General features: G+C 47.7%; 1 protein-coding gene across 6 annotated transcripts in view; it reads right to left on the bottom strand.

Moving 5' to 3' along the window:
* The window catches only part of LOC119458485 (cytosol aminopeptidase-like), a 210,912-nt gene that overhangs the window by 29,447 nt on the left and 161,986 nt on the right, over positions 1 to 19,479 (bottom strand). For all 6 annotated transcript variants that reach the window (XM_049671262.1, XM_049671259.1, XM_049671258.1 and 3 more), the window contains exons 7-9: positions 18,237 to 18,380; positions 13,625 to 13,783; positions 5,868 to 5,992 (exon numbers count right to left, since the gene is read on the bottom strand). In XM_049671262.1, the coding sequence (XP_049527219.1) occupies positions 5,868 to 5,992; positions 13,625 to 13,783; positions 18,237 to 18,380 (428 nt within the window). The remainder of the gene's footprint in view (positions 1 to 5,867; positions 5,993 to 13,624; positions 13,784 to 18,236; positions 18,381 to 19,479) is intronic.

Here is a 19,479-nt window from a genome sequence, read left to right as displayed (position 1 = left end):
ATGCTGCCCCTTGCCTAGACTAAGCACTTCGCTAATTTTTTCAGTGATGCATGCAATGCTCTAGACCAACAAAAACACACAACGCGATTTGTTTCTGCTAGCTTAACGTGTAAAATAACTTTGATTTTTGAATGCGCTTACATAACCGAAGACTGAAAGCGGCGTGTTGTCCTTGTTACGCTAGATGAGCATGGTACTTGAGAACTACACAGTGGAATCTCGTTGATACGATTCTGCATAATACGTATTTGAGGATAATACGTTTTTTGTGCGTTTCCCAGCCAGTGCCTTATACCGTAAAATTCTGAGCAAGCGCCCCCCCTCGAGCAAGTCGAAATTACCGGCAAAGTTAGGGGGGGCGCCATCCCGGAACGGCACCATAATTCAAGATGGCCACGACAAAATTTTCCATCAAAAAAAAAAAGAAGCGCAGTTGGCATAGCATTAAAATTTTATTGAACATGAACTTTATTAAGCCAACGATTTGTTAGTGGTGTTTATCACTCTCAACACCACCGTTACTCAAAACCACCAAAAGAACTACAGAAAGCGCATCGACGCTGCACCGGCACGTTGCCGCGACCGGCGACACGAACATTGGTTATTGGTTATGCAGCTTCTATTCCAGGCAAAATTATATCCGCTATAGAGTAAAGTGACACGTAATGTTCACTTTATGAAAAACCATATGTCCACGGTGAAAGGTTTAGCACTAATGAGAGTTCCGATACAAGTGAAGCTCAGCTGCAGTGCATGGCTACCGACGGCGGACAGCGAACCGCGGCTCGGCCATGCTCGCATCGCAGCTGGTGGCGCCGCAAATATCAGCATGTTTTCTTCATCGTGTGAAATTATTGCGAGGAGAGGGTAAAGCGGCAACGACGGTAACAAAACATTGCTGCTTGGGAGCGTCGGCGGTTCGTTCTGAAGCGCCGTCTGCTACAGATTCGAAGTGAACTGAAAAAGGCCTAGCGACGATATCGGTGGCGAGTTATTAGCAGCGGTGAAGCTGCCGGCGATGCCAGAGCGTAGCCGCGACCACTCCTCAGTCACCGAGTGGTCACGTCGCTGTGCTGCAGGGAACTCCTTTGTGCCGTGCGAGAGGCAGATCTCGCCGTCGGCCGGCGGTCCGTGAACTACAGACCACCAGCCGCAGTTCGCCCGCGATGCACTTGCGTGCCCACTGGGGCGCCCGGGTACGACCATGATTCGATGAAATGGCTCATCCGGGCGCCCGATGCGCACCGGTGCGATTTGACGAATTTGCCATCATTTTCGTGGACTGGATGTGGCGGGCCAGTGTTGGTGCAGAGCAAGGGGGGGGCTTGCCGCTTGCTGCCTTGCTTGTCTGCAAGATTTTCCGGCAACCAGAGCATTACTGGTATTTTGTCTCGCACGGCTGCACTATAAGTGGTATGCATATAGAGCAGTGATTTCTGCGGGAAGATAAACGGGAGTCAGAAGAGACCGCATTATATTCGGTCCTGCATGATAAGCGGTTATGTTATGCAGTGCGCGAGCTCGTACTTCATCGAGTCTTGCAAAATTTGCAGCTTCGTCTTAAACGACACAACTCTGCGCTTTGTCGGCGCGCCTCCCACTGGTGTCAACGCGCACTGGCAAACACGATATCAAGAACGAAAAATTCGATCGTTATAACCAATCATCGCTATATCTGGACTGCCGTCAAAAAGAAAAAAAAATGAAAGAAAGAAAGCTACCGAACGTGCCTTAGTCCCGAAAAAAAAAACCACATTTGCCACTTGCGATAAGAAATCGACGTTATAGAAAGTAGACTGTGAAAAATAAAACGTTTATCTAAATAGCGTCTCAATCGTTATGCACGCCGAAATAGAAATCTGCACTTGCCTTCGTTGAAGTTTTGGATTCACAACCGCCGTGTGCATTGCAATGAGGTGCTGCGCGAACACTGGTGGCTATAATTTAGCATGCATGAATTCAATGAGCGACTCGATTGACGACGTCGCACTTTGGTCGCAATCGCGTCGTCACTGCTGCTGCTGTCGTGGCCTCCGTCGCACAACGCCGCTGTCTGTCGCGACAACGATCGCCCTCTCGGAGTTCGCTTCGCAGAACGAGGCAGCACTATTTGCACTCAGAAGCTCCTCCATCGAAGCACCACCTATTTCATCGTCAGTAGCGACGTGCTCCCAGAGTTCGGACACCACCGTGTTGGTTTCGCCCCATGGGCATTTCATCGTGGCGCATGAAGCCCGCCTTTTCCGTTGATCGGTATGGACACTGCTTCTAGCCTTCATGATCGTGGCGTGGCGCTCCCAGTTTTCATAATCGTCGATATCATCCACTGCGCGAGCTCGTACTTCGAGTCTTGCAAAATTTGCAGCTTCGTCTCGAGAGACGCAGCTTTGCGCTTTGTCAGTGCACCTCCCGCTGCTTCCGCGGTGCATTTTCGCGCTCGCAGAGAGAGGGAGATTGTAAAGGGAGCGTAGGCCACGCAGGCGCCGCTTGCTTACCACTTTCTCCCCCCTTTTGCAAAATCAGTTTCGTCACAAGGGGCGCACCTGCCGCTGCTTCCCATGCTTCCGTTGAGAGAGAGCACCGCAGGGAGTGCAGGCACCCCTCGCCAGAGGAGGCGTTGCCTTCGCTTATCGCCTTTCTTCCGCCCTCTCCTCGCGTGACCGCCGGTGATGCGGGGGCGAAGCAGCTGGCGTCATCTTGTGCATGCTGCGCCAACTTGCGATGCTCTCCATGGCTTTCGCAATCGACGCGCGGCGGGATGCGCTGTGCAGTAATGGCGGCAGATACGAACTCGCGTAGGCTAACTTTTCGCCCCGGTGTCGGTTAAGGGCAACGTAGGTACGCAATTTTCACGATTATTCTGCATGGAAACACCACCCAGAAGCAAAATTTCAATCGTTATATCCGATATGCGGTGAATAACATATCGTTATATCTGTTTTTTTTTCTCATAGCGCTAATGCATAAGTTGATACTCTTAGCTCGACTCATCGTTATAAGCGATATATCATTATATGTGGTATCATTATACGTGGACTGCACTGTATCACCGAGATTTTATGTATAAAGCTGCAGTGCAAGCATGTGATGTGATTTCACTAAATTGAAACTGCGCTTCTGAATAAGTGAAAATGACTTCAAAATTCCAGTTAGACATACAGCGTAGACCGCTTATAACATAAGTCGCGGGAGTTGTGAAAATCCGCGCTATAAGCGGTACCGCATTATAACCAAAGCATGCTTTTTTCGGCTTTTGCTTATGCCAAAAGGGCAACCCACCTCTCAAACACAATTTATTACATATTTCACCCACACACACATACAACACAATTGCAACACAGCACAGAAACCAAGTTCCCCTAACAAGTGCGGCATCAGCGGAAGAACGCTGTTATTTTCATCGGGAGACTGGTCTCCACGCGCACACCCACGCTCCCACTCCTGAAAAAAAAATGCTGTCTGCTCTATGTTGCTGTCTGCTGTATGCTGTATGTGCGAGTGAAAGTGCGCTAGGGATGCGTGTTTTCACGGAGAGCGAACGTACGGCGGATAGCAAACGCAATGACTCTCGTCGTGCGGAAGGCCGTGGGGGAATAGAGGGAGGGAAGGGACGCGACGTTTAGCTGCGGCACTCGATGCGTATCTTGTGACCGGGCGCACGGGGGAACTGGCGACTCAATCTCCCACACGGAAGGAGGAAAGCGCGAGGGCAGTGCAGGAGGGAGGGGGCACGGCTTTCTTTGCAAGCCACTGCGTACTTTGCGCGGCTGAGGGCTGTCGCGCGCACCGTATCTTGAAAGCGATCTATACACGAATCTGACCTTTGTATGCGCTATGCTTTCGCCTCTCAGTTTCCATTGAAGCGATAGACCAACGAACCTTCGGTCGATGCTCCTGCCGCCTTTGCTCAAGCCTGTGTTTTTACAGTGCTTATCTGTGGTCGTCGAGTGCGATCTATTCATGCTTGCTTGTGTGCGCTGACACCATGCTTGTTAATTCAGTTAGTAAGCGGATGTGGCCAAGTTTATGCAGGAGATAAAACTACAGTATAGTCCACTACGTAACCGCTGATAGTGCAGGACCGGATATAGTGCGGTCTTTTCAGACTCCCGTTAATTTTCCCATAGCCCTCCATGTATACACGTATCGCTTATAGTGCAGTTGCGGGAAACGAAATACCGGTTACAGTGCGGCTGCCTGGTAGTACGGAAGTCAGCGGAGACGGCGAACGTTCCCCTCAAACGGGCGCCCCAAGGAGTGCTCGAGGAAGAAAGAGAGACGAAGTGGAGGTACAAACGAACAGCCAGTGAGGCTGAAACCAGAATCTTGAGTGCGAGTCGTGAAATGTCACGGTGCGCATAGCAAGCGAGGGCCACGAAACTGCCAGTGCCGGCCAACGCTCGCTTCACGATAACGGCAGTAAATGAAACTTCAGGGAGCGGGCGGCGCCGACACATCACGGTGAAGGGCGCACGTGGTGACCATGGAATGTGAGGGAGGAGGGTGGCAGGAAAGCGGATTTCGCCTCGGCAACTCCGCCGCTTCGGTGGCTCCCCTTGCCCTCCCTCGTAGCTCCCTCACTTTCGACTGTCACCGTGCACGCCCGCCGTCGTACAGGCGCCGCCGCTCCAGACGACCCGGCGCCAGCTCCCCGAAGTTTCGTTTTCTGCCGTTATCGGGAAGCGAGCGTTTGCCAGCGTGGGCAGTTTCGTTGGCCGTCCTGGGACAGCGCTGCTGCTTCCCTCTGCGCCGTAGCCGCAACGTGCAAGGTCAACACGTGACTAGAAAGTAGAGGAAGCATATAGGAGAAAGAAGGGTTCGCTGCCATTTCCTACGCGTGGCTACGGTAGCGTGGCTGAGACGTCGGCACGTACACGTCGGCCCAACGCAGAATCGGCGACCTTGCCATTTGAGAGAGAGTGAAATTTCCGCCGCGATTTTTTTTTTGTGGGCGCGACATTGAGGGGTCTCTCCAAAGCTTTTACTCTATGGCGGTGCTGGAGCAATGCCGGTCGAAGGCGCCGCCGCATGATTTGGTTCGAATTAACGAGATTCGACTGTAGCATACGCGAGGCGGCTTGGTGCACATGTTTTGCATATGTGCGGATCTTGAAAATAGTTGCTTTGGTTATAGTGCGGTACCGCTTATAGTGTGGATATTCGCGACTCCGGCGACTTACGTAATATGCGGTCTACACTGTACTATCCTTACTCCATATATTCTACTAGTAAATTTGCTTTGCCTTTCGGGGGAAACTGCGACTTTTTGTTCCGCTTTTCGCCGCTGGTCTCCACGCGCACGCCCGCGCTCCCACTCCTCTGCGTTTGCGCGCCCGGCAACGGTGCGGCCATAAGGGCTGTGCTCAACCCCTCCTGGAAAACGCCGTGCTCTGTGCGCCGATTTCATGGTCGCGGGCTCAAAAGAACCGTGCTATAACCGGTACTCTGCTTCGCGCACCTATGCAATAAACAGTCCGCCTATACATTGAGTGGTCATATACATACATATACATATCGGTGGTCAAAAAAAACCCCGCTATAACCGGTCCCATGCTAAAAGCGGTTACGTTATAAGTGGTCTGCACTGTACATGGTTTTCGGGATATTCTGGAATAACACTGAATGGAGTAAAGCTTCCATCAAATTGACCACTTGTTTGAGTAGTATGCTATGCCATGTCGGCATTCCCAGCTAATCAGAGTGCACAGCTTTCTTGTGAGCTCATCAGAACTAAGATGGCACTCATCAATATGGCAGAATTTCACAGTGTGAAGAAGTGGTCCAGAGTAGCGCTGTTGGTCTGGTCTGCTTTGCAGCGATTTTTTTCCATGCTCTACTTCAGATCAAGCACAGAAGGAGGTACTCACCAACCATCTTAATGGGCAGCTTGAGCGCCGCCACAGCAGCAAAGGTGGCAACAACGCAGGCAGCACCGGTCATGTCGGCCTTCATCCGGTCCATGTTGGCTGATGGCTTCAGGGAGATGCCGCCGCTGTCATCACACCACAAGAACAGAGAACGGAATAGCATTTATTTATACCCTTTAGGTGGTGTGCATACAACTATGCATGCTGAGATAGCACCTTATTATCACAATGGTTAATGAACACAATGTTTAAAATGTATTGAACATTTCTTGAGACATTCCTGATTGGACATATGCTGCAAGAGTGCATAGGAAGAGAGTGCCAGAAGACGTCTGAATGGACATTGACAGCTCTAGTATGTGGTCATGCCATGGGTTTCCTGCTTTGGTTGTACAGTCCAAACCTGGATATAACGAAATTGGCAAATTCCCAAAAAACTTCCTTATAAAGAGGATTTCGTTATATGCAGGTTCGGCATGAAAATCCGAAAAAGAAACGTTTACCGTATTTACTCGAATCTAACTCGCCCTCGATTGTAACGTGCACCCGTTTTCCGTTTTCGTCGAAGCACTCATCCTTGCAATGTCACACTAGGCACTGGATGCATGGACGCGTGTCGTTTCACACAAGTGTGAGGCATCGAAAACGAAGAGCGAGCGTCATGATGGCGTCGTAGCGTCGTATAGTGTTACAGTAGAACCCCGCTGTTACGTTCCCGGGTGAAGTGCTGCGTTTTCCCAGCTGTTATATCATTTTTGGCCGGTCCCGGCACAGCTCCCAGAAAACCCAATGCCTTTTTTTGGCTCATAGATGTTCCGTATAAAGTCCAAGGGCGATAACGCAGCTGCCGCGCGCCGTATGCTGTATGTGCAAGTGAAAACGTGCGAGGGGAGCCGACGACGGCATCTAAATCTCTCGCGCGCAAGGAAGAAAAGCAGGGAGGAAGCGCGCCTTCTTCCATTGCGCTCGAGGCGCCGGCGAGGGGGGAGGGATAGCGGGCGGCGTTGTACTGTACTCTGGCATCAACTGCGTACTGCACGGCGGGTCGGGCGGGCCGTATCTTGAAAGTGATCTGTATTGGGGCAGGGTATAGGCAGTGTAGGTGCGTCGGCGGCTCGTAGCTTTGTGCGTGCTGTGTGTTCTCAGCGCTCAGTTTGCGTTGAAGCGATAGACAACAGCACGAAGGTCACTTCGCTAGCTTCTGCAGCGGCGCTTCCACACGCCGCCAGCGTTTGACAGCACTTGTCCGCGCTCATAGAGTGTGACGTGTCACAGCGTCTGCCAGCGCGTCGGCAACATCAAGTGGAAAAGAAGAGTGCCGGCTTGGCGGGCTAGGCCATCTGCAGCAATCGGCAGGATCAGGTTTGAATGAAGGGAGGGGGAAGGTCACGCCCGCGGCGGCAAGATCGCCGAGTCGAGGGATGCAGGCCCGCCTCGCACACGTGCGCTCGCTTCGCATTCCGTCGCAGCAGAGAAGGTGCTTCCGGTTGCTGCTCGCGCAAAAATGACAAAATTTGGGGCGAAATCTCGAGGTTGTCGGCGGGGAAAATTCGTTATTTCGAGGGGGTCTCCCGTTGCCACTTCGTTACGTAGAGGTCTCAAATACATGTGCTTCTAGGAGTAACGGCGGGGAATAGAAAAACTTCGTTATATCCAGGAATTCGTAATATGGTGGTTCGTTATAAGCAGGTTTAACTGTATATGACAATAATGACTTACCTCATTCAAACTACTGAAAAAGTTGGGTGCTTTCCAAGTACAGTGCAAGTGAAACTGTCAATTTTGTATTTTAGATACAGTCAACAACAGATTTTACGGATGCACGATTTTTGTGACATGCCTGATAATTCGGACGCCTTTGCGGCACTGCCCCCTACCCCATAGAGCAAATGTACAAGGCCGTCTGAAATTTCGGACGCTGAAACCCTTCGCCGTCTGATTTTTCTGATACTTTTGCCGTAACCACAGGTCAAAAATGGCATTACATGAACCCACCACTGCCATCATATTTATTATCTCACAGCATTGAACTGTTGCTCTCGCATACTGATCTGCTGGCAGCTGTAGTTAATTTGTGCTGTTGTTAGGTCTAGTTGCTTCAACGAACGCTATCAAGCTTCCTGCTGTTCGGTTCTGTGTTTTTCATTTAAACGATTCGCCAGTCAGCTATGTCCCCGACTCTGCCTTTGCCATCCTCGCTGATGGCGTCGAAGCATAGAAAGCACGCCAAGGGTCTAATCCGTCGCATAATTCCTGTTCCCAAAAGTCAGCTTCGCCGCAATACAGCGGTGTTACGCGGTCAAGCATAAACAAGATATTGTGGGGAAGCATACCAAGAGTGCAAAGGCACCACTGTCACTGGACATAAAATGTGTTCCTTAATTATACACATGCGCACTCGCCGTCTCCTGTTGAAGTATGAGCAACGAGGCGCCCGAAGTGTCGCATAATGTCGGTTCCCAAAAGTCGGCTTTGCAGCATTAGAGCTGTGTTACACAGTCAAGCATTTGCAATGTACAGTCGCCGACCGATTATTCGGACTTGTTGGAAATTCTGGACGTCATAAATGCACCGTCAGGGTTCCCATTGAGCTAATGCATTTTCGCGTCCGATTTTTCGGATAAATTTAGGCTCCTAAGTTTGATTTTTCGGACTGAATCGCTCGTTCCGAGCCACGCTACCTGTTCTTGGAGGCTGCCATGTTGGATTTTCAGCTGGCTTACCCAGGCTTAGCTTCCAGTGGCCCGCTGTATAGCCTCCAAGATCGGGAGACGCACAAGAGCACGTGCCATTTTCCCATCTCGGAGGCCATACCCGCTCTTCCTTAGCTGACAAAACACGCTAGGGGACGGCACTTTTTTCTTTTATTTGGTCAGCACTATCGTCATAACCACTTTGCGAAATCCGTTTTTATAATTTTTTTTAAAGTTTGGTTGCTATTTTGCACGTGGTGTCCACGCCTCAGAGACTTGTGCGGCTTCGCATTTGCGTGATCGGCGTCACCTCCTGTGCCTTCGCGAGAGCCAAGTGGTGCAAAGCGTAGCTTCCGCGATCAGCTCCGGCAGCGCGCCGTTGCTGACCCATTACAGAGTTAGCAAGATCACACTTCTCCGCTGGGCTACGCGCCGAATGGGAATGAATGAATGAAATAAACTTTATTCAAGGTTCTGCCGAATGGGAAGGCCAGAGTGAATGACACGCTGCCGGAGCTGATCGTGGAGGTCACGTGCGAAGTAATGTGGCTCGTTTCTTCGATCTCAGTGGTGATCTCCGCTAGCGGAGATCACTAACGCGGTGACGCTCTTGTTGACTGTATGCGGAGACGTCAGTCTTGCGCAAATCCAAGCAAATCTGATCACCTCCAAACATAGTATGAGCCAGGGCATTATTAAAGATTTCTTTGTCACTCTAAGCCTAATAAATTTTCTTTTTTAGGGTGAACGAGTTTTTCAGACTCTTCGATTTTTCGGACTATTTTTCGGTCCGCACGAAGTACGGAAAATCAGTCGACGACTGTATTATGAAGAAGAAGCATACCAAGAGTGCAAAGGGGCCACTGTCAGGGGATATAAAATGTGTTCCTTAGTTATACACGAGCACACACGCCATCTACTGTCAGTGTACGAGCACCAATATGCCTAATGATTGTACTGGCAGGACTTCAAACTATTTCGGCAGAGGCTGTGGCGATTTAAGCCCTTGGGCAGAGATGGAAGTGACATTTTACTTCTTGGAGCAGATTTCAGAATAGAAAAAAGGCCACTTTGGAGCAGCCATAAGTGCTTTCGGAGCAGAAAAAATGCTACTTTGGAGCAGCTATTCATGTTTTTGGAGCAGATGGTAAAATATGCCATACAACTCCTGCAGTTAAAAGGATCACCGAAGCATCTCATAAATATGAATATTTATATGAAACATACAATAATCAATGCAAATCGCAAAAAACAAACAATTAAGAAGATGGATGGTTATCGAACGCACAGTAAAATGAGCTATATATTTAAAATACAAGTACTTGTGGCAGAAATGAGATCAAATCGGTAAAGCTGAGCACCACATTATAAGAGTAACCAGAATCAGATCCAGTCGAATCTCGTTAATTCGAACACGCTTAATTCGAACTGCCGGTTTATTCGAACTGACGCTGTGGTCCCGTCAAAGTTATGTGTATTTCAATAAGCGAAAACGTTTGGTAATTCGAACGCAAAAGCATTTGCGACGGTTAATTCGAACATACCGCGGACCGACAATGCTCTCAGCAGCGCGCCAAATAACGCGTGACATCTCCGACCGGCATTGCTCCGACACCGCCATAGAGCAAAAGCTTAGGAGAGACCCCTTAAAGCAGCGGCGGAGGCCCAGTCCGGCCAACGAAACTGCCCACGCCGGCAAACGCTCGCTTCCCGACAACGACAGACAACCAAACTTCAGGGAGCACGTTAAGCTGGCACCAGGCCAGCTGGACCGGCGGTGCCGGCACCCACGCCGGCAAATGCTCGCTTCCCGATAATGGCAGAAAACGAAACTTCAGGGAGCGGGCTAATTTGCGCCAGCCGGCTGTACCGGCGGCGCCGGCATGGCAGCGGGTGCGCACAGAGACAATCGAAGGGGAGGGAGCTGCGAGAGAGCCGAGAGAGAAGGCGAGGGGAGCCACTGAAGTGGCGAAGCTACCGAGGTCAAATCCACTTCCCTGCCACCCTCCTCCCTCCCCTTCGACGGTCCCCGCGCAGGCGTGCCCGTCACCATCTGGCATCGTCTGCTCCCTGAAGTTTCGTTTGCTGCCGTTATTGGGAACTGAGCGTTGGCCGGCGTGGGCGGTTGCGCACCGCGATATTTAACCACTCGCACTGTTCGTGCATTGTGCTATGGTGCTCGAATACTTCAAAATATGTCCTTTCTTTATTTCAAACTTCTTTTAATTCAAACAAATTTCCGGGCCCCTTCGAGTTCGAATTATTGAGATTCGACTGTATAACCGTTGATAAAGCTGCATTTGGCAATTGGTATGAGATCGAAGGAATCACAGTCACTTTCTCATTTCACCAATATAGTCTGCATGCTAAGTTCAAAAATACAGATAAATGAGCTATATATATAAAATGCCAGTTCCTGTGGCTGAAATCATATCAAAGCCAATAAAGCTGAGCATCACAATGTGAAAGTAATCAGTCACATATCGCAGTTGCCACAGCAGCACTTTCTTAATCGGTATGAGATCGAATTTCGGAGCATGTTCGGAGCAGTTACTAACAAAAATAGCAGTTTGAAGAAGCCCGTAGCATCATTTCTCTTTTGAAGCAGTTTGGAGCAATTGGAGCAGCACTTCCATCACTGCCTTGAGGGCAATTAAGGGCATGCATTCATTTTTTTTGGACTGCAAGATTTTTCAGAGATTTTTGCAAACACTAGCGTGTTTAAAAATTGGACATTGGCTGTAAATTAGTTTTTTCACATCAGTTTTTTCACCTGCACTTCAATTCTTCCATTTTTTGTGGGGGTTATATATTAATGAAACTTGCCGAGTTCATGTATTTCGATAGGCTAATTTAAGATAAACATTCACTTCTCTTCCAGAGTAAATAACGCTTAGTGCTCGTAGCCGTCATCAGATGGCGCCCTCATATGAAAAACAAAAGTACAAAAAGATACAGATATCCATACTCAGAAAAAAAAAAGTCGCAGTATTGCCAGAAAGGTGTAGCATTCTTGGCGATAGCAAATACAGTATAGAAAACTTATAACCTAACTGCTTATAGTGCAGGACCGGATATAATACGGTCTTTTCAGACTCCTGTTAATTTTCCCATAACGCTCTATGTATATGCGTATCACTTATAGTGCAGTTGCGGGACACGAAATACCGGTTACAGTGCGGCTGCCTGGAAGTTCGGCAGTCAACCTAGACGGCAAATGCTCCCCTCAAGCCACAAATACCGTATTTACTCGAATCTAACACGCACTTTTTTTCCGATAAAACAGGTCGAAAAATTGTGTGCGCGTTAGAATCGAGTGCGTTACCATATAGCCGTCGGCATTTCAAAATGGCCGCATCGCACGCGCATCGAGCCTAGCTACCGTAGCTTCCTCCATGTGCTGAAGTACACGTGCTTAGGCACTAGTCTACCGTCTGTCTTCACGTTCTCTGCGTCTGCTCTATCAGCATGAAGTACCGAGTTCATCATGATGCCGCATTTAAAGGGAAAGTGATCATGTGTGCAGAGACGGACTGAAATCGGGCTGCATCACGGGTGTTCGGAGAATCCGAAACTTGCGTTCGGGACTGGCGCAAACAGAAGATTTTCACCAGCAAAGCAATGCGGAACGGTTTCAGTGGACCAAAGCAGGACATAATGTGCGACGATCCACTTCGGCGATACTATCGCCTTGGCCCTAACTTGAAAGCAATCTGCGACAGGGAAAGTCCGCCGCGCGTCGTGTTTTCACCGCTTATAGGTCGCGTTGAAGCAAGAGGCGTAATAGCATGTAGGTCAATTCACTCGCCACGCTTCGTCACTCGAGCGTTTTGACAGTTCATTCCCGCGGTGAACGAGCGAGATGTGTTCATGTTTGCTTGTGCGCGCGTGACACCGTGTTTTTTAATTTATTTAGTAAGCGAAATACTGAACCTAGAGCACGGTGACAGCGACGGCAGAAATGCGCCTGGAGTGTCCATTATCGCAATACAATAGTTGTTTTGGTTATAGTGCGGTACTGCTTATAACGCGGATCTTCGTGACTCCAGCAACTTATTTTATAAGCAGTCTACACTGTGTACAACTACATGAAGTAAGGTTCATAGTTTATCAGTGCCACACATGCTCAGGCAAAGGTCACTCTACGACCAAGAACACTTGCTGTCGCACGCGAGACCGCTTTGCATCATTCCTCGAAAACTTTGACATTACGCAACCGCCAATGCTGCAAGCGTGGGAACAAAATGTGTGTGAAGGCACCAAGCATCTCGGCTCCACATTTGCACTTGCCAAAGATTACATCCAAGATGAGGCGCGAGCACCGCATATGGACAGCCGTACGCAGCTACGGCAAGGGCAGAGGAGACAGGCACGCTAGGAGGAGAGGGCGGATAGGCAGCATCCACTGCCCTCCTCACCCCTCTAGCGCATACTTGATCACGTTACCGAGCGATTGCCCCTTCCACATTCCACTTGTGCTGAAGGAGCTCTTGTGTTTCTCCAAGTGCTTTGAGTGCTCCGGTCTGCTGCGCACCCCGTGACCACCACAAGTTTTGCGACAAATGCCGCAGCGCTGTTTCCCGCATACTGCATCCCAGCGTACGTGTTGTTGACAGAGTTTTTATCACTCAAACTTTTCCGGCGAAAGGACGCTCGCAAATAGCTTTTTTTTCGGCCGACATTTTATAGTTTTTAGCTAGATTTACCAGCCATACAGACAAGTACATGCTTGAAATGGCCGAAAACTTAGTTAAATTGAAACTGTATGCCGGAATTACTTGGTGAAATCTCGAAAAAAAAAATACACGGTTTCCGATCGATCTAAGACTGAAATAAACATAGTTCGTTACATTGCAAATATCGTTAAATCGAGGTTCATTATATCGAGGTTTGACTGTAGTTGCCCGTGCAGCTTTTAAGCAATAAAACCTAAAATTTATTTATTTGTTTTTTTCTGTATTTCATTCACCCCCTCAGCCCATCAATGGTGAAGTGCACATGAGCATTTCGTGTGTGCCACAAGAAGAAAAATAAGGGTTTCAGAGACCCACAAACGAGTGTCACCTGTCAAAAGTTACTCCCTTGCCGACAAACACCAGCGGTCCTCCGGCCAGGTGTCCTGGCCCCTCGTAGTGCATCTCCAGAAACACGGGCGGCTCATCCGATCCCCTGGTGACACTCAGGAAGGAGCCCATCTTCTGTTCCTCAATCCACTTGCGGTCCCTGTAAACATGTAGGTGGGCACAGGCATCATAAACAAAAAAAATTCACAAGACTCGGTTCAACAATGCAAAGAACAGAGTTTTGAAAATTGGCAGAAGCTGCACTGCAAAGCCCACCACCGTCCTGCAACTACAAGAAGAACGTACAGCCGCCAAACCAATTTTTCAGACATAGAGGGCACCGCAAGAAAAGTCCATATTAATTGGGTAGTGACAAACAAACTTCATGGCAAAAATTATTTTGTTCGTTTTAATAATGCCAGCAGTACAGAAACTTCATTTGCAATGTTTCCCTCGGTATTATGGTTTAGTGAAGTAATATACCAGCTTAATACTTCATGATGGTCAAGACCACAGAGGCACTTGTTTACCCATTCTGCGGCCGGGTCTCCTTCACATGTCGCAATGGTGTGAAGCGCAGGTGCTGTGACATTGAATGCGTGACATTGGCAGCTTAGGCTGCCTTGCTCGAATTTGGTTCCGAGCTTTTTGCCTACACACCAGCTTAAATTGTTGAGTATCCTTACTGAACATGCACGCAAAAGATGCCAGCTAAGCTAATCACCTGCTGATCTGCCGTCAAAAGCACCAATTTTCGTCCTGCTCACGAAAGATTTTAAAGCGACAATCGTAGCACACAATAAATTACTACAGTAGAGTCGAACTTATTTATGACGAATTCGATAGTTCCGCAAGAAGTGGTCATTGCATCAGTAGTTCATTATATGTGGACTCTCCTTTCAATATGCACAATAATTAACGAGACTGAAGTTGGCCGGAGCAGTTACGATTAAACACCACTTTGGTCCAAGAATCGTATCTTTACTATCTTAGTATTTGTTCCTGGCTCCTTCCCACACCTAGCTCAAAGTTTCGTTAAAAACGTCATCTAAAGAACGAAATGCAGCATTGTAGCACTTTCAAAATGGAATCTGGCCAGTTCTGATCACCTGCCATTTCGAAACTACGAGCACAGTGGTCGCAATTTTTTTTCTTCTAGAGCTACTTCTATATTTTGCTATCAGCGGGACACGAGTGGATTCTAAATGATGGCGAAGCATTCTAGTTGGCTAAAACTGCTGCAGCATGCCGGCATTTTGCAATCATCTTGCCGTCACAGCTGCAGCGTCAGCCGCGCGCATGACGAAAGCCACGAAGTTACATTTTCTATGTCGCTTCGGTTGAAAAAGTACGAAGTTCAAAAGGTAGAACGCCATCACGATGTATATCACCAACAAAGTAAACAAAGCATCGAGGAACCGTGATCTCTCGATAAGAGCGTAGCAACATCTGCCGCTATCGTGACCTCCAAGACTGCATGTGGCGCCGCATGGAGAACGGCGCAAAAACTAAAGCGCCACAGTCGTGGCCTCCATGATAGCACCAGCGCGGGCTATCGTGGAGGTCACGGCCACCGTTGTGCCTCACCCTGAAGCATGATGAAGACATGCCTTGAAGCATGGTTACCTGAGCATGGTTGAAAGCAAGCGACTTTCCTCGCAGCTTCCAAAATCTGCATGCAGTGCTCGCTCCTCTCGGCGGTCGTATTTTCGTCACTGTTGGACTGAAGCAGAGAGTGCGCTGCCCTGCTCCCACTTCAGTAGCGATTCCGTGCTTCGGAACTTCGCGTGCACCCTCCCTTTTACCACAACCGGTTTTGAAGTGGTCGTTCTAACAGCACGCCACTGTTGAAAACGTTCATTATGTCTGGGTGCAGTTTCAATAGGCCGGGTTAGAAAATCGTAAATGCAGTCAGATGTGGTCACTTCAACTGATAAATAGTTACATCTGGGATCGTTATAAGTGGGTTCTACTGTATTTACCCAATTCTACAGCGCACCTTGTTTTCTTTTTTTCAAGAAAATTCACGTGATAAGTACTTGGGCGGTGCAATCCGATACAATACCAAAGCCAGAACCGCATTTGCAACAGCCTACCATCAGAGCCAGCGTTGCCAGCGTCATTTTGTGATTGCCATCACAAGTTGGTGACCATGAATGGCTAAAGAACTAGTTCTGACATGACATAGTATGATAACAATGACACACCACTTTCAGTCTGATTACGAAAGCACATACAAATGTTCACTTGTTTTACATTTCAAGCTAGCGGGAACAAATCACATCACTTGTCCTTAGCGTCCTGGAGAATTGCATACATCGCAGGATGAACTAGCAAGTGTTTATTTAGTCTGGCTGGGCCATCATCCCATTTGAGATTGTTGTGGAGTCATTTGATAAATGCAGAATATCAAATGCGCTATTGACCGTGTGCAGGACGACATGTAGTGGTCTTTTATATACAGTGATAAGTGTGCTGTCTGAAAGTGATGACGACAGATATTGAGCAAATAAATTTTCATTCTGTGAAGCAAAAGTTCACTGGTTTCATGTTTTTTTTTTTCTTATTGCCAGAATTGGAGGCATGCTACGTGTTCCTTGCTAAAAAATTGGGTGCGTGTTCTATATCTACTTTGTTTAGGAGCTCAAAAGTAACTTCTTACGTTAGTTTTGTACAGTGATATCTCGAAATAACCAACTTCAGGGGATCGCAAAAGATTGCTTGTTATATACTGAAAGCCCCAAAATTAACCATTCCACCCATCAACCCATAAGTTCATCAGTTGTGACGTCACCATATGAGCTATCCACAAAACCATTGCTGTTAGCTCTGGCCCAACGCTGTTGCTATTTTCCATAGATTCCGCTGCCACACAAAACCGAAGCACGATACAGTAAGAGCGGTAAGTGCAAAGGAGACACTTACACTGAGAAAACCATCAACAAATAGGAAGCTCCATGTCACCTCCAAAGTGCAATGTTTCTTTTTGCTTGTTTGTTTTTCACATTCCCTTGCCGTGGACACCACAACTGTCTTTCTCAAGGAGGACGCCGTCTTAAAAGTGTGACCATGTGGCATACCCGTGCTCACGGAGTTTACATTTCTCCGCGTGCATAGCTAGTAAGGCCGCAGAAAGAAGTGCGAAAGAAAGAAGAGGTATGTGCAAAAAGAAGGGTGAAAGAAGGAAGAGACGCACGCTCGTTGCTAGGCAGCACTTGTCTTGGCAGAGCATGCGCTTGCCAAGACAAGTGCATGCTTGCAGAGCATGCGCTTGCGATGCCTAATGTGTCATCGCCTCCACAATAGAAAAAAAAAAGTCCCCTCCTGTATTTTTCTCCTCGGGCACCGTCTCAGGTTTTCTAAACGCATGCACCGTGGCATCCACTTCCTGCATCTTGTCGTCTGTTAGTCTACTGATACGGCTGCCGTGAAGGATACCGTATAGACTCGTGTAAGGACGAGACCCCCAACTTGGCACGGCAAAATTCCGAAAAGAATTCCGTCAGAGAAGCAATCGCATTGCCCGATGCTGCACTCGTGCAATGGCGAATTTTCGTGGGCTTCATACTTCCATCTGCTGCAACTAAATAACGAGAGCTGCGAGTTGACCTCTGATGCAATGATGCATCCGGGGATCTGGGGTGTGCACAAGTCAAGGCCGCGCCGGCAACATTTTGGCCAAAAGGTTCAGTCTTGTGTCTCCTCGTCCTCTCTGCACCTCGTCAATATTGTGAAAAAAAAAAAAAAACACGGCCCTTACACGAGTACATACGGTACATGGGATTATAAGAATCCCCAAATATCTGAACATTAATTCGTAGTAGTGAGGAGTTAACATGTCACGGATTCTGAAGTTTGTTGTACCGAAATATTTTTACATTGAAACTATAAGCAGTCAGCGGGGCATTTCCGAAAAGCTTGTTAATCTGAAAGGTTTGTTAATGTGGTGGTTGTAGTAACGAGGTTTCACTGTACTCTGAACCCATAAAAAGTGGGTGCGCATTCAATTCGAGGATATGTTAGAATCGGGGCCAAATACTGCCAAAGCGAATCAGCAGTGTGTTTTAGAGTTTTTTGTGCCTCTTATTTACTTCGACCTGCCGGATAATTCACCCAATTTTTATTGGTCCCGATAGGGTTGAAATAACAAAAGTCAAATGTATAGGGGACGACCTATGTTTGTGTTTACCTATACAGTGGAATCTCGTTACGATTCTGCATAATACATTTTACGGGATAATACGTTTTTTGTTCATTTGCCAGCGAGTGTCTCATAGGAGCAATGTATTTTGAATAATACGATTTTCGGATGATACATGTTATTTTCCGTTTCCCGTGAAGATTGTATTAAGATTCCACTGTACTATTTGAGTAAATGCGGTACATCCTTTCAGCCACAGGTGATTTACAAGTAGCAATTAGTTTCTAAATATCCAGACAGATAGACAACTCCTTAGTGTGCTCATCTAGCAATCAATCTTCTTAATTTGTATTGCCACTTCACATAAGTTTCGTGGGCACTGCAACATGAACTTTCACCAAATCCCAAGTTTTTTTTTATCAGCTGCCACCGTCATATGGCACAGACACGATATGCAAGCAAAGACACGAACCTAGCGACGACCTTGACTCCCTTCTTTTCTAGAACCTCGGCAGCTTCCTTGGCAAAGCGTGTGGGTGTCATCATGTTCGCAGGCATCTCGGACAGGCGTCTCGCCAGGTTCTGCGCCGACGACTTTTCCACACCTCGGGTCCACCTAGCGCACACACAAAAAAAAAACACACACACACAATTTGCATCAAGCCATACTCTTGCACAGCTACATTAGTTTGTTGTTACTCACGCAATTAATCTACATGCACAATGTATGCACATGCACAATGTTGGCACCACAAAACTTTGTGCAGGTCACCATGCACCATCGATCAAGCTTTAACATATGCAGTGCCAGGGCTTAAAGTCTCCCTTCAGTGGAGGGGGGGGGGGGGGAGAGGGCTTTATAGGGTGGTGACCAACATAACGCTAGGGCATGCACACTTATATATATATATATATTTATAGTAAAGAAATTAATTGCCATAAGTCATTAACCGAAAATTTAGAGAGAATTGCCCCGCACAAGACACTGCTGGTAATAAATCCCTTCCAGCGCTTGTTGAATGGGGGCCGCAGTGTTGCAGTTAACCTGCCAAGCCCCCCCTTCCCCCCCAAGCCGCCTTTCTGATTAAAAGCTATAACATTTAGTGAAGTGCATTCTCAAACTATTTCTGAAATGCATCCCCCCCCCAAAAAAATATATTTGTCTACCTCAGTCCCATTAAAATTTCGCAATGCAAATTGAGACATGGTGTACAATAATTTTACTTAATTATGCCTAATTTCATAAGTACAGAAACATTTTGGGGGTAATTTAGAGAAATTGCACTTTGACGATTGGCCCTCATTTTATTTTTGCTGTATTACAACAAGAAGCACAACTTAGGGTAAGTCTGAAGTTCACATGCTCACTGTCATTTCATTATCTGATATTGGCAGTTAAATATTCGAATAAAAATTATGCAGTCCCAACACACACCTTGGAATCTATGTGAGCAAACCTTTCGTGAAGTGGTACTCAAATGCTATAAATTTTCCCGTTGCATTCCTGAGTACTACAGGCGTGCGCGCGTGTACTTTCACGCACCCTTGCTACGCAATGTTACACATGTGGCGATCATCTTAAAGAGCTGGTTGGTGCTGGCGCGATAGAAGTATACGTGCATTTAATTGTGGCCTAATGGTTAGAGCATCAAGCTGCTGTGCTCGGGTACCAAGGTTCAAACCCACCATTGGGCGCGTAATTCAAATTGTTTCTT

This window comes from Dermacentor silvarum, chromosome 7 (genome assembly GCF_013339745.2).
Source record: "Dermacentor silvarum isolate Dsil-2018 chromosome 7, BIME_Dsil_1.4, whole genome shotgun sequence".
NCBI lineage: Eukaryota > Metazoa > Arthropoda > Arachnida > Ixodida > Ixodidae > Dermacentor > Dermacentor silvarum.
This window is presented reverse-complemented; position numbering and strand designations above follow the sequence as displayed.